At 44.4% G+C, this 15,167-nt stretch overlaps 1 protein-coding gene across 2 annotated transcripts; it reads left to right on the forward strand.

Moving 5' to 3' along the window:
- The first annotated feature begins 3,438 nt into the window (after window positions 1–3,438).
- Window positions 3,439–12,818, forward strand: LOC134547888 (fibrinogen-like protein 1). 2 transcript variants are annotated; one of them, XM_063392010.1, is made up of 9 exons: window positions 3,439–3,658; window positions 3,956–4,013; window positions 5,296–5,380; window positions 6,095–6,305; window positions 7,348–7,507; window positions 8,653–8,750; window positions 8,831–8,919; window positions 10,328–10,518; window positions 11,454–12,818. In XM_063392010.1, exons 3-9 carry the CDS (start codon window positions 5,306–5,308, stop codon window positions 11,641–11,643), a joined length of 1,014 nt encoding a protein of 337 aa, XP_063248080.1. In that variant the 5' UTR covers window positions 3,439–3,658; window positions 3,956–4,013; window positions 5,296–5,305; the 3' UTR covers window positions 11,644–12,818. The 2 variants fall into 2 exon arrangements, with proteins under 2 accessions (XP_063248080.1, XP_063248081.1); XM_063392011.1 differs by lacking the exon at window positions 3,439–3,658 and adding an exon at window positions 3,735–3,820.
- The last annotated feature ends 2,349 nt before the right edge of the window (window positions 12,819–15,167 follow it).

Raw genomic sequence — 15,167 nt, forward strand, 5'->3', positions numbered from 1 at the left:
AGAGGTCCCTTCAGAACCTGCAGTTCTGATCCTGTCCTGGCCACAAATTTCTGCTGCTTGTCCCTGCCTAGGGCAGACCAGGATCCCAAATCTAGGCAGAGCATTGCAGTTCCTGGAGCCTCCTCAACACGCCCAGTGAGACCACCTCCACCATACCCTGTCATACACCACCCACAGCTCTTCTCACCTCTATGTACTTGTTCTACATTAAACTGCCCTGAATGAAATCTCTCCAGGAGCAGAACTTGTTCCTGCCTTTCCTCTCCATGCCAGCCAAGGATCCGACTCACGAGTGTGATGTGCTTGTGCCATGTTCCTCAGCCCTGCCTAGAAAAAGCTCCAAGCAGCCCCTTGCTCCATGTCCCTGCTGGGTTTCCTGCACACACACCCACAGCCAAAGCAGATAATGGAGGTTTGGATTCCCAGCCAGGAGCAAGCACACAGTTTCTGTGTTTGGACCTAGCCTTTAGCAGGGAAAAAGGCATTTGGCAGCAGAGGGCTCCTCCTCTTCTCAGAGTAAGGCATCGTGAAATTAAAAGGCTGCAGGATGAGACTTGGAAGATTCAGACTTAGGGGGAAAAAAAGTTAACAATGTGAGTAATTAAAAAGTGGAAGAACATGCTAAGGTTTGTGGCTGGTTCTTCTGCACTAAAGGTTTTACAACAAAAAGTCTTTTTCTCAAAGGGATGTTCCAGTTCAAATGGGAGTGAATTAGGTCAGAGAAGTTCTCTGACCTGAAGTAGGTAGAAGATCGTGTAATCCACATACTCCCTCTGGTCTTGTGATTAATTCCCTTTGGTACAGCTCTTCCTGACATGGGATTGCTGGAACCTGTGCTTGCCCTCAGGAACTTACAAACTAATTACATTTGTTGTGTCAACCCATTAGATACTCATGGGCTGCATACAGACTCATTAGTTAAACTGAATTATGTATTTGCTCTTTGAACATTATCAAAATATTCAGATCTAGCATGTTTCATGGTCTGCCACCATTGCTGCTTCTTTGTACACAGATTTCTGTGGTTACTCCTCGCCTACCAACCACAGACTTTTCATGCGCAAATGCCGGTTTCGGTTATTTCATAGGTTGAAACTATGGTGGCTCATGTCATCCTGGTCTTTTAAATTTATCTTACTTTTGATGAAACCCTTTATTGTTAGATTAAAACCAATAAATATTTGTTTCAGATCTCATATACTATGCTTTAAAAGGCCTGGCAGTCCACATTCCTGCAGAGATGTATACTAGCTCAAACATCAAGGGCCTGCAGGCCTGTGGTAGATACCTCCACACCTGCAGTGGCTGCAAAGGAGCCTGGTCTGCAGCCTCTTCCACTGAGCAGGGTGTTCATGGAAGGTGGGATGTGATAGGAAAGTATAAAAATAATGCAAGTGCACAGAGCACCTGGATTCACTGCAAATAATCTCTTTGGCTTTGAGCTGGGTCCAGACTGTCCTGTATTATAGAGCACAGGTAGGCAGTCAAACTCTTGCTGTGAAATCCTCAGGTCTCTTTACCTGCTTTGGAGCCTGAAGCAGTCTGCCTCATTTCTTACCTTTCCCCTTTAAGAAGAAACAATCAACAAGAAACTGGTCTTAGAAGAGTTTTGATCTGTCACTACTGTCTTCCAGCTGCAGTGATGTTACTTTGGGCTCTGAAGGTGTTAATATACATCAGGTGTCATGTTCCTGTCTTCATCCCAAGCCGTTTTTTCCTCATAACTGTAGGAATATCAAGAGCTACCCCAGAGCCAGTCTTTTCAGTCACATTTATCCACGAGTTTGCATGTGCTGGTATTGCATTTAATGTATGAACAAGAGCTTTTTATGACTACTATTCAGCACCTACATACTTTTGCTGGAAGGAAGGTGGAGGACAGCAGGGTAGGAAGGTTGTTAGTTAATGAGACTGTTATTTTTTGCTGACAGGATCACTGAGTATCTTATGAAAAGGGAATCTGATCTCCTTCCAAGTAACTAAACAGGAATTTGCATTCCAGAATATTTGTGAGGCATATGTATTCCAGGAAAAAAAAAAACAACCCAGCATTTATTGTCACATTGCCTAGGGATTTCAACATCTGTGAGGAAACACTGGTGATCACGCAGTGTCCTCATTCTTTATGGTGACTTAATTATTTTAGCTCTGAGCCAGTGGAGCAGTACCTGAAGACACTGTCCTGCTAGACCCACCACGTGTGAATTCAACCTCATGGCAACTCCTCTCTTGTGCTTCAGATATTCCTAAAGCTTTCTCTAGCCTGGGAAAATAAGTTAATCATGAAACAGGTATGTGAGAACCATGTTCCAGCTGAGTGGGATTCTCACATGCAGATGCTGCTGAGGCGAACATTGGCGGAGGCCTAGAGGCAGCATGAGAGTGCTCCAGATGTCTTGGCTCTGAGAGATGTTTTGGCAGCCACTGAATGAGGGTTGGAGTTTTAGTCCTGTTCCTGCAAAGCTGCAGTGACAAAGCACACACATGAGTTTCACTGGCACTGCAGTTTCACTGCTCCCTTCTGCCCCGGGACCGGCAGAACTTAATGCTATGAGGCCTGAGGCTCCCTTATCATATGGCCTTGTAGAACAGCTGCAGGCCCTGACTGTGCTACCCACGACTCCAACACTGGCACCACAGCCTCAGCCCTGTCTCTGATCCCATCTGGGATCAGGAGATGCTCACAGGCCAATGAGATTTTTTGGCCACCTAGACAAGAGCATAAAATGTTGCACAGCATCTTGAACACTGTCTGGATGGGTCCAGCTGAAAGAGTTGCTGCTGCCAGTGAAAGCCCCAGAGCTTGATGTGCAGCCTCTCTGTGCTCCAGGGCGTGGTACCTGAGCACCTTGCTGCCAGCTGCAGTTCCTGGCCAAAGGGGCTGAAAAAAAGGGCCAAGTGCCCACTAGGGAAAAGAGGAAACATTTTGACCAATTAACTTCGTAGCTGTCAAAACCAGTCTTATACTGGGGCTAGAAAACAAGTGAGAAGAAAAGCACTGCTTACATAATCCTTTGGCAGTGAAATGAATCAGGGTTCTTGTGGGAGAAGAGGAATGCAATTTTTAAGGAGTAAACAGCATTGCTGTAGTTGGTAGTAGCTGGATAGTCCTGCTTTCCTGAAGAGTAGCACAGACATTTACCATGGGTTTATGTGCCTTGTTTTTGTGCCCATGGTCTCTCCTCTGAACAAAGCTCTGTAAAATGAAACATTCCTGCTGTTCCTTTAAAATAATCTGTAATTCCTTGGCCATAATGCAAAGGGAGTCACCCATCTGTTTGGTTTTGTGGTTTTTTTCATTTTTCCACAAATGTCCTTATTTGTGTTAACTAGCAATTCTAATCATCCTGCTCACAGGAGAATTACACAACCTTCCTGAGATTTCAGTCTAACAGCAAATCTTACTTAATACCCCCACACTCGTTCTTGCTTCAGATTTGGAGCTTCTTTGGCATTACAGCTGTGCTCTTATAAAACAGATTAAACAGCAAAAGGAATGCTGAATGGAAAAGCTGTGTTATTTCCACCTTGCAGGACTTACTGAAATGATCCTGGCTGTGTTAGAACACATGAGCCGAAACTCCCACAAGGCGCATTAGTCGGAGTGATTCACATAAATACTCAAAGAAGTCAGTCCTGGTCGAGCTTCCTAGTCAAGGTAGGTAATTGTACACAAGCAGCAGAGCCCCTCTCCCCTCTCCTTTAGAGGGCACTGTTGATAAAAGCCTCCTGTTGTTTATTGTCACTGGGAAGCAGCAATATGAGTACTGGGTAACAACAGAAATCTTGGGGTTTGGGTAACTCTTTCACACAAGGAATTGTGAGTACCTTTTCTGTGAAATTGCCTAGTGCTGTGAACCTTTTTCCTCTGTGCCCTTGATGTGGGTCGTCTGGAGAGGAAAATGTCATCAACCTCTTGAAATGCAGCCAGGTTTATGATCACTTTCTTTTGCAGTTGACTTGTAAGGGAGATAATCTTTCCAGGAGGAGGTCTGAAGAAAGGCAAGTTACAGGTATGTGCATTTCGTGTGTCTTGGTAAAGGTGTAGATGGAGTTCCTCTCTTTCTCTCTGCTCTGCACTGTCTGGTTTCCAGGAACTGTCACTCACCCCACCCTTCCTAGCAGCTTTTTGCCATCACCCATGGGCACTGTGTGGGGTCTGACTCTGACCACAGCACCAGTGCTACAGCCTCCAGCACCACTGGGTGGGGTGGTGTGAACAGCACCAGTGGTCCTGGGCTTGCAGGGTTCCCCTGCTGGAATATTGAACTCTTCTCTCTAGCAGCTGAAAAATTGCCACAGATTGGGGCACCTACCTGCACATCATCTTTTATGGGCAGCTCCTGTGGAGATCTTCCCTGAGCTTGCTTTGAGCCCTGCCTGCCCATCTTGGCAGAGGGCTCCTCTGTTGCAGCAGCTTTGGTGGTTTGGAAGCAGTCTAGCATCAGCTGCTGCGGGGATGCTGATAGAGCCATAGCTGAAACAAAGCACATCTCTCAGCACAGAGCTGGGGAGCCAAGTTTCTGCAGCACTTCCAGATGTGAAGCAGGGGAGTTGTGTTTAGCCTGTTTTTCATATTTTTTTCTTTCTGATTTTGTGTTTTTTTAAAGCACATGGAAGCACACTGCGAACAATTTGTACTGTTCACTCACATCCAGCTGCATGTTCCCAGTGGCAGTCACTTAGCAGATTTTCTAGCTAAGACTCTCCAATCAAAACTACATCTGTGTGTTGGGGCAGATTGGCAGTAAAAATCTTTTCCTCTGAAATCTAAGGGAAAACGATCTTATGTCCACTCTGTCACACGTGTGACTTGGCCTCCAAGGTAATCCCACCCTCACAGACCACTCCAAGGACTGAGGAGGGGCTGTGTCAACAGTCACTTAACCAGGAAGCAAATTCCTCTTAATTCCACTTTGAGAGGTTTGAACTGAATAAACTCTGTGGGATTTTGACAAAAAGTCCTCAAGGAGACATGATTGCTGAGCAACTTCCTGTCTGTGTGAATACCTGGAAGGAGATACAGAGGCTGCTGGAGAGTCACACAGAGTATTTATTTCTGTGGGGAATCAGGAGCAGACCTGAGCCTTTATCCCTGTCAGCATACTGCACTGGTGCTTTGGTTTCTCCTTAATATACATCTTCCTCTGATTTTGTCCTGGCTGTAGTTTCAACCGACCTCCTTAACAAATCCTGCAGTATCTCCTGTGCAATTAAGCCTAAGTGTGAAGGGGCATTACATTGTGAGAAGAACTAAAAAAGCTTCCATTACAGCCTGTCAATACCTCTTTTCAGGTGATAAGAAATGAGTGTGATGATGCACTGGTTGCTGCTGCTCCTTCTCCTGGTCAGCTTTGGCTCACCTGCACCCAGGTTTTCGGTGTGTATCTTTTAGCTATGCGAGTACCCTCTCTCAATGATTCACCATTCCCAGTCACGCAGAGATGGATACTCCCCCATAAGAGGGATGGAGACCTGCAAGAGCAGAGCAAAAAGGCATCTGCCTGCAGCTAAAGGAATGTTGTTCTGATAATACAGGATTTTCATAGCATTAAGGACTGTGCAACTCTCTGGGAGACTGAACTGACATTACTAAGAATTCAAAACAACAACAAAACCAACAAAATATATATTTTAAAAATGTATTTGTATAGACAAAATATCCGCTCTTTTTCAGTTTTACACAAAGCTAATTCTGGAACCTTGCTGGCTTTACCCATCTGCAATGCAAGAGCCAAGTTTTCCCTCTCTTATCAACATGAGCACTTTCATAGTCTGCAAACGTTTCCCTTGAGTTCATCAAGTAGGGGTCAAGACAAATTATGTTTGTCCAAAGTAAATTTTTGTGCATCTGATCATATTCTGGCGTGGTCTGATCAATTCCAAGGTTGTTGCAGAAACTCCTTTTCCACTAGATTCAATTCAACAGCTCATGCTGTGCAACATTTGGACACCTTAGGAAGAGATTACCCTGAAATCATGTTGATCCACACAGGCAGTGTGACATGCTAGGGTCAAGCAGAGACAGATACTCCTTTCTCTGTGTCTCTCCACTAACTGAAGTGTGGTGGGTTTTGTTTTATTTTCTCCATAGGACAAAGATATCTGCCTCCTAGACAACAATAAATTAAGACAAAGGTTAAAACATCTTCAAGACTTGCGTTACTTATATGAATTACAGCTGAAGGACATACTAGGGAACAATTACCACAGAACGAAAAGTGAACTGTTCTCAGGCAACAGGAGCATGCAGCATGAGACACTTTTACCCACAACCAGTGGAAATTTGATAGTGTATGACGAAGGTACAGTTTGCAGTAGTGTGTCACAATGTTTATTTCTCCCTGCATTGTCCCATGTATCATATTTTATTTCTGCTAAAAATTTGGGTTTTTTTAAAGTGGATTGTGATTTAGATACATAGGAAGGAGAAGAGCTGACTGGTTGGCCAGACACTATAAAATATCCCTTGGGGCTAGAGTCACTTATCCCAGCTGTAGGCAGCTATTACCCAGGTACAAAATGGACATTTCAGCTGGGCTTCTTACCTGCAGAGAGGAACAGTCACCTCTCATGTTTTCCAACAGATTTACTTTAGGCATCTGCTTTAGGAAGAGATGGGTCCTGCTCTTGAAGAGCCCATATTCCCTGAGTGACTTAGGGGAGCCCAGAGTGCCTGGCTCAGCTGCAGGCATTGAGATCTGTTTGGATAAGCCAAGCCTCCCTGTTCCTCAGCTCCCCTATTACTCCTGTGGCACAGGAACAGGCATGCATAGTTTGTTCCCTGGTGTTACTTTGAGAACGCGGTAAGATTTTAGCCTTTGGGCATTACATTGAGAGTGTGAAGCACTGAGATCCTGAAAGGCTCTCTTCTGATCCAGCCCTGGTAGAGCTGGACACAGGAACTTAGCCTGTTACTTTAGAAATATTGTTCCCTGATCTTATCAGAAGTATAGCTGAGGTTAGTTACCTTACCTTGCACATGGAAATTAGTTTCCCTGCAAATGATCTTGTTGACAGAAAAAGTTTCAGTTCCAGGCTTTCATGACATAGCCCCAGGCTAAGCTGCAGCTGCTCAGCATCTCACCAAGGATTTGAGCATTATTCCCTCAGAGGGCATGGCTGTAAAGGCTCTCAAGCCTTAAAGCTCTTTGTCAGGCTGGCAGTTTGCAAACTGGTGTAGCTACTACCTTGCTGCACCCTGTCCTTTGACTTAGGGGCTTACAGAGCTATGCACCGGCTGGCCCAATGTCCTCCTCCCATACAGCCTCAGTGCCATCTTCTCTTGGTGGCACGTAGCCCTTGGCTTTGCCCCCAGCCCTTAATAAGCTGTTACCATTGTGCCAGATTGTTCTGCAGTGTATAACCGGAGGAGCACCACAAGCGGCTACTACCGGCTCAGGCCCAGAGCCGAGCGGGAGCCTTTCCTGGCGTTCTGTGACATGTCTGACGGCGGGGGCTGGACCGTCATTCAGCGGCGGAGCAACGGCAAGGAGGATTTCAACAGGTGGGTGCGCTGCTCTTGCATGAACAGGGCTGGCAGTCAGGCCACCAGCTCCTCCCCCTGTCCTGCTGCCGGGCAAAACCCCGCCTTGAGAAGCGGGATATGCAAGACCATATGTTAGTGATGGTAATTTAGGACTAGGACAATCTGGTGGTACCCTTTGGCAGCAGGGGGCCATTTTCAGAAGGGATCTCTAACTTCTTTTCCATAGGTTCTCTGCATTTGAATGCATATTTTATCATTATTGAAGACTGTCAAAGGCTCCAAATTGGCAGGTATCTGCTACCAGTGCACAGACTGAGACCTATTGAACAGATCTGTTCTCATGTCAGGAATTATGTTCAGCATGTTGTAACATTTATTATCATAGCCAGATAATTCTGAAAAATGCCAAACCAGATTGTCCTTTTTCTATGCAAAATCCCAGAGAGATGACTTTCACAGTAAAATTTACAGGAAGAGAGATGCTCTGGTAGCAGAGTTAAGAAGAAATGTCCCCATGAAGGTTAATTCACTATCACAGTACACAAAATTTCAAGGCATATCTAGTGCCTCCTAAAGTCTATGCAGTGCATTGCAAAGCTACCTCAACTGACTCTAAGCCAGCTTGCCCAGAGTGGTAGCTATCCAGCCATGGTAGTTCAGGTGAAATAAAAACATCCTGAAGAGGAGCATTGACTAGTATGTAGGTCAGGCAGAATGAATATCCATAATAACATCATGAAAGAGACAATAAACACAGGGTTACCAAAACTGGAAATGATGACACACAAGGAAGTATATGAGAATACCTTAGGAAATACATAGATATGTGAATTATGACTTGCTGAAGAACAATATCAGGTGTATTGCTGAAGATCAATGCCACAGCTGCTTGCTTTCCCTTTCCATTTAACTGGAAACGTCAATCTGTGAGCACTGCATCTGGGAGCCTGAAGGTTTGATTCCTGTATATTCCTGTATATGTGTGCACAGTTTTAGCAGAGGAAAAAGTAAGCTGTGAGTTGTATTTACTTCTAAATGAGTTGGATACTTTTAGAAAATAGTATCTAGAGCTACATGTGAAGTTTTACTTGTTACCATACCCAAGTGTCACAAACTCTCTAATCCTCTGTCATGATGAAATTGGTGTTTATATCTCTCTGCAGGAAATGGGATGATTACAAACTGGGATTTGGGAAATTCCAGGGCAAGAACGATGAATACTGGCTGGGCAATGACCACATCTATGACCTGCTTGCTAGAGGTCCAAGTATTTTTCCTCCATAGATTTCTTTCCAATTTGCATTACATAGTTCATCTAACATGACACAACTTTATGTTTAGGAGAGAACTCATTAAAGATTGACCTGATGGACTGGCATGGGGAAAGACGGTATGCAATCTATGAAAAATTCCAGCTTGCAAATGAGCAGGTAAGCAATGGAGAGATCAGTGATTTGCTTGCTTTGGTCTGAGGGTGGGGCAGCTGCATATGCAGCATCAGACCAGTATCAGGGTTGTATCTACAGCTCTGCAAAACTTACCTGCTCTGGTTTCCTGGGCTTCCTAGTTTGCCTGACTGACGAACAGCCCTGGGATCAGGGACATAAAACTTGGACTTCTTCCTTACAACTGAGTGCCCAGGTCAGTGGGTGACAGGATGTGTTTGTGCCCTCTTGCTAACTCTGCCCCTGAACAGAGGGCAGTTCCCTGCCACAGGGCACAGGGATTCCCACAGGTATTTGCCTCTGGCCTCATGATTAAAAGAGTCTTCTGTGAGTGAGAAGACCCTTAGTGTTTGAACTTCTGCAACTAAATGGAACCCTGTTCTCCTGCTTCCTAAGAGAGTGTTTTGGACTGTCACATAAAAGGCAAGTGCCAGAACAAATCCTCTCAACAAATCCTCTGTTTTAAAATAAAACAGAAAATTCTAATCAAAGCTTTGAAAGAGCAGTTGCAAGTTCCTATTTTGAAGAGAGGTACCTGTAGCACTACACCGACGGTTACAGACACAGGAAGCCCAGAGATAGACATCTTCTATTTTCATGTTGTGCTTTCTAGCTGTAGACAGTGTCCAGCTCCATACAGGTGCTGTTCTTTGCAGTGTTACCTTCCTGAACACCATGTGTAAGTAGCCCAAATAACCAAGGATACTGCATGGACCAGCCCTAGTCCCAACTCCATCCCTGCTCCAGGAATGTGCACATTATGCTCAGTTTGCAATTAAAGATTTCTTATGAAAAGTTTGAACAGCTTCATTTTAATACCTTACTGCCATATTTCATAAAGAAATGAGGACAATGATGACAGGAGAAAGCTCACAACACAAAAGTAATCATTCGCTTAATATCAAATATCTCTTAGACCCATTAGCTCTGCACAATGGAATTATTATTCTAAGTATTCCTACCAGGACCAGACCATAGAAATCAGATGACTTCTAGCCCTTGGAAGAGTGAAATGCCTAAGCATTTATTCTAGCTGAAGAACTGATCTGTTTATGAAGGCAATTACTTGACACTTGGCAGTTTTCTGCTTAACTGTTCTTGATCAGCTAGAAAAAGCTTTCCATCTTGCTGTAAAGTGTATTAAATGGTGGCTGAATGACAATAAACCTGAAGCCCTTTGTAGCAGCAGCAGTAATTACCAATCTCTTCTGCAAGTTTAAATCTTGCATTGATCTACACTAGGATCATTAAAGCGTGGAGACAAAAGTCACCCTTGACTTCAGCAGTCATGCCTTTGACAGTGGATGAAATTTCCAGCGCTAATTTCGCCTCAGAAATGGGAGGAAAGGCAGAAAGAATGGATATCAAATAAACATTTCACATATTCTTGCAGGACAATTACAGGTTATGGTTTGGCACCTATTCTGGTAATGCTGGCGACGCTCTGTCTGGTGGGAGCAATTTTGAAGACCAGTGGTCAGCCTCTCACAGAGGGATGCAGTTCACCACATCTGATAAGGATCACGATCAATTCCTGGCAGGCAACTGTGCATCAGAGAACAAGGGAGGCTGGTGGTTTAACAGGTATGGAAAACAGCTGATTCCTCTGGGATGCACAGGGTGTGGGTGGCTGTACAGCTGAGAGGACTCACCTGCCTTACAGCAGCTGAAGGTTGCTACGTGCACTTGCCATCTCGCACAGCCAAACCTAAGATGTTCACACCTACAGGTCCTCAAAGGAAAAAAAAATTCCTTTTATTATAGCAAAGCAGGTAAGTCGAATTCACTTTAAGAAAATGGGTCAGAACAAATGCACAGGGGACAGTGACCTGAGAGGAAAAGAACCTAGTTCAAATTCCTGAAAGTGCTTTGTGTTATACTCCAGTGAAGAAAACAACTGTAGCCATGGTAAGGTGAAGTGTCTACAAAGGGCATTTCCCTAGAGTGGAGCATGTCTAAGTTAACATAACTGTTATGATGGTTTATTTGCTGTTTAGGCATGTGCCATGCTTCAATGGATAGGGACTCATGTTTAACAGCCCTGGAAATAGGGATATAACCCTCTCAGATTTTCTCTGCTTTAGTGGAGGATGAGCCTCTTAGACCAGATTCCCATCACATACCAACTGAAATCGGTGGAGCTACAAGAATGTACATCAATATTAAGATTTACCGCGATGAAAAGACATCTGCATTTTTAGGTGTCAATATGGAGCAGCCTACACTTGAGCTAGAGCATACCAAATGGCTCTACACCCCTTTGTTCAGGCCATGTCATTCTAACGTCCATGTTAATGCACCTGAGGGAGTCAACAGCCTGAATTATGACCAGTGTAGGTGTCTGTTTTAGGATGACCCACATATTCCTCTGTGTCCCTCTAAATGCAATAACGATTTAGTCCATCCTGCCATGACATAGCTAAATATAGATTGTGTGAGAATTGTACTTCACTGCAATGATGCAATATCTTCTCATGCTAAATGTAATTCCCTTTTTGTCTTTCCTACATTGTTCCAAGGTGCCATGCTGTAAACCTCAATGGGCGATACTACAAAAAGGGGAGGTACAGTGGACCCCATGATGATGGCGTAGTTTGGTCTACGTGGCACGGGATGTGGTACTCACTGAAATATTCAGCCATGAAAATCAGGGCTCCATTCTTTGTCGACAGCGAGAGTGGAGATGGAGAGAACAGTCAGGGCAGCTGAAACCTGCTGCTTTGCAAAGAGAAAAAGCGCAGGCTGAAAAGAATGGTGTAAGCCAATAGCCAGTGCTCTGCTGCTGCCAGTCGCCAAACCTGCACTTGATAGCTGGAGTTGCACCTGCTTCTGCTAGCTGAAGCTAACAGCATGAGTTGTTTGAGCACAGCCAGGCAACAATTTAAGAAAAAAGCATACGGATCTCAGTCACAGGATAACCAGAGGTTTCTTTTTCAGCAGTTTTCAAGACTTTTTTGGAGAATGTTTATTAAAAGTTCTCTGGACTTCAAAGGATCAAGCATGTTCTTTAACCAATCTCTACTTTTCAAGGTCTAAACCTTTCTCATCTTGATTTTAACCATCAGTGTTTCAGTTATGAGAACATCAGGATAGAAGGAACAAGGGGAGGGGGAATTGGACTTCATCTGGTGTGCCTTTGTTAGTGCTTTGTCCTGCATCAGAAGAATGTTTTTAAGCAACTTTCCCTATGGTTCTAATTGCCACACTTCAGTGGCAGAGTGCTCCTGTGTGAAATCAGACCTGTGGATGGACATGCTCCAACTGCTAATGTGCATCGAGACTTAGGATGCTTCAAAGTAAACACCCACAATATGGACAGTGTGGGTTCCATTCCAACAGCTTCCCTCTGCAGATCCACGGCTAGAGTACACCACAAGACACTAAAGCAGACAAAGACAATCCTAGCAACCAGATTTAAATCCCAGATTAAAATTAGGCAGATTTTACTAAAATTAAGGTGAGCGCAGATATTCCTAGGAGTTCCTAAAATGCAGTTATGATTCATTTGTACATTCTCCTGTCATTTACCAGATGACTTTGCATTAGTGAATGGGAGTCAGAAAGTGGTTGAACTACAAGGCACACTGCTTTCATTGTCTCACGGGGGTGAAATGAAAGAGCAACACAAATGACTGAAAGAAATGGAATACTGAAAATCTATTTTCTACAGCTGTTAATAACAACAGTTAAAAATGAATAGTGGTATCAGCTTGATGCAAATCATTTAACTACCATGCTGTAGAATAAGCCTCTTTCCTTTTTTCCTGGTTTATAATATTTTTTTAAACTGGTATTTCTTTTCCATTTTACTTGCTTTTATATCCATACATATTGTAATTTGTATACCTATCGATAAAGAGTGAAATAAAACCATCTGAGTACGACTTAATACTTTTTCTCTGGTTTTTAACAATAGGAATGTGAACAGAAATCTGGATCAAAATCTTGGAAAACTCATAATATGAGAAATTTATTCCTTCAGTATTCATGCTTTTTCACCTGCTGGCCTGGGTAGTTGAAAGGGTCTGCAAGATAAGTTTAATTTTCGTGGCTCAAGCTGTCCTGGAGACAATGCAGAGGCATGAGGGGAAGGTTCAGTTTAAAACCTGGTTTGGTTCCTCTGCTTCCTAGACATCCCAGTGACAGCAGACATGAACAATCCAGTGTAATGGGCAGCACTCCAGGGAGCTGTGCTCCTAAAGCCTGTGCCCTTGGCCAGACTGCCCCCTGTCCTCTTCTCAAGCATGCTCATGAAATTTACTCCTACATATCTGAAATGAGATTGCCCTTGTAAAGAAAGGGCTGCAAAAAGGCAGCACTCGTTCTTTCCCTTCTGAAAGGGAGATCACTACTTCTGTATTTTGATACAGTAAAATATTAGTGCAAGGTTGTAACTGCATGTTGGACATAAGGAATGACTTTGCACACATTATAACTGTGTGGTCACTGATGCAGCACTGAGGGCAGAAAGGATAATTTTTGTCTAGGTGGAAGATGCAGAGTAATGTGAGTGAAATAAATTCATGCCTTCTGACAGGTGATGCTCAATCCCATTCTTCAGTAGAGAGCTAAGGAAGTAGGGTAAAGACTGTGTAAAGTACAGCACTTAGGGGACAGCATTTGTGGTCTGGCAGTTCATTAAGCAGCTGGTAACCCATCTGGGTTAATGGAATATCAAGCTGGAAATGAAATCAGCAGGGCTTAATCAGACAGCCAGCATCCAGTCCAGTTCCTCAGTGAGTGAGCAATGAGCAAAGTAAAGTCCTGACTATGGAGCCTGTTTCCCAGAGTGGCAGTATGGAGAGGCAGGCATTAGAGCTGGACTGCCTTCAGCCAGCATCAGTGTTATGGTGCTTCTTCCTGTCTCTGAGAGGGAAAGGGCAACAAAGTATGACAAGCTGGTAGGGAAGGGGTCTGCCTTGCTGTCTTTGATGTAAAATGTACCTAAGTACATCTAATGCATAAGACAACCCAACGGTGGGACAACCTTGCAGAAAGCAGCATTTGATTTAGAGCAATGTTCCCCCTTCTCTGCCCTCCTGTGGCAAAGGAAATCCCCTCTGAGAAGCAAGGCTCACAGGGCTTTGTGCAGGAGCCTGCAAACCCCACAGCAAAGCCCAGGAAGCATTTCAGGACCACCTTTAATCTTAGTAAACAGGGTAGAATGCCACTAGCTGAGTACTTACTGGATCTGAGGGCTACCGCCAAGCTCAAATCACTCCCACTAAAGGTTAGGGGAATGCCTGCTGAATGTTGCTGCACTGCACATTTGATCTCCCCTTTCTCCAGCTTCTCTCTCCCATGCTGAGAAGCTCAACAAAGCTTAAACAGATACTGTAGCCCTGCAGCTCCAATGATGGATCGCTGCTTCAGGGTGAAGGTACTTCACACCACAAACCTTACCTTAGTACAGGCAGGCTAAGTAACCTGTGCAGCAATTGCTTCAGAGGTCTGATTTCCAGCTCATTTAAGTCGATTTAAAGACTCATTACATTTGATTGCCTTTGGATAACTCTTCAAGTGTGAACATGTTCTTAAATGCTTTAAACAGCTTTTCAAGGTGACAGTTTATGGGAACGCATCACTGGTACCAACACCATGCTGAGCCAAGGGCTGAACATCGGCATTTTGGCATGGCTCCCAGGAAAGAGGGAGCTCACATCACCCTGTGAATCGGATCCCTCCCTCCAGCAGCAGCTGCAAAACGTTAACCATCGAAAAGGCCAGTCAAACAGCCAGATTTGACTGTTTGCTTGCTCCTCCTATGTTGTCACAGAAGGTAACACCGTGTGCCAGTCCAGCCACCAGGGCCAGCTTTGGACCCTGCAGTGGGGTGCCATCAGAAACTAGCAGATAACACACAGCAATGCTGCTCTTCCTTTAAAATTGCTGTCAGCTTGTGGGGGAGCCGGAGGGAGGAAGAAGTGTGGGACTGGGAAATCTGTCTCTGCTCAGAAAGCCAGTTTTGATAAAGATAGCAGCCTACTTCCTGAGAATGAAGCACATGCTAGCTTTGCCTTCACACCCACAAGGCAGGTTAAAGGGCATGTAGGGTTGGGCTCCTTAGGGTAGAGTTGATTTAAGACTAATTGTTCACTGCCTAAACCCTTCTCTTACACCAACCTCCATGGGCAGCATCTCCTCTTTTGTTTTTGCCCACTACCATTCCCCTGGTCTTTGCAAAGTCCCCAGAGGGACAAATGGCAAGAAAAATCTTAGTCATTCACAAAGGC

Source organism: Prinia subflava, chromosome 3, assembly GCF_021018805.1.
Source record: "Prinia subflava isolate CZ2003 ecotype Zambia chromosome 3, Cam_Psub_1.2, whole genome shotgun sequence".
In the NCBI taxonomy this organism is placed as follows: Eukaryota; Metazoa; Chordata; class Aves; order Passeriformes; family Cisticolidae; genus Prinia; species Prinia subflava.

What these genes read in the sequence shown, in the direction of transcription:
- LOC134547888 (XM_063392010.1), top strand. Translation starts at nt 5,306, where the DNA reads ATGAGTGTGATGATGCACTGGTTGCTGCTGCTCCTTCTCCTGGTCAGC. An exon ending in CACCTGCACCCAGGTTTTCG is followed by an intron (nt 5,381 to 6,094) that starts GTGTGTATCTTT and finishes TTTTCTCCATAG; the next exon opens with GACAAAGATATCTGCCTCCT. An exon ending in CTATGACCTGCTTGCTAGAG is followed by an intron (nt 8,751 to 8,830) that starts GTCCAAGTATTT and finishes CTTTATGTTTAG; the next exon opens with GAGAGAACTCATTAAAGATT.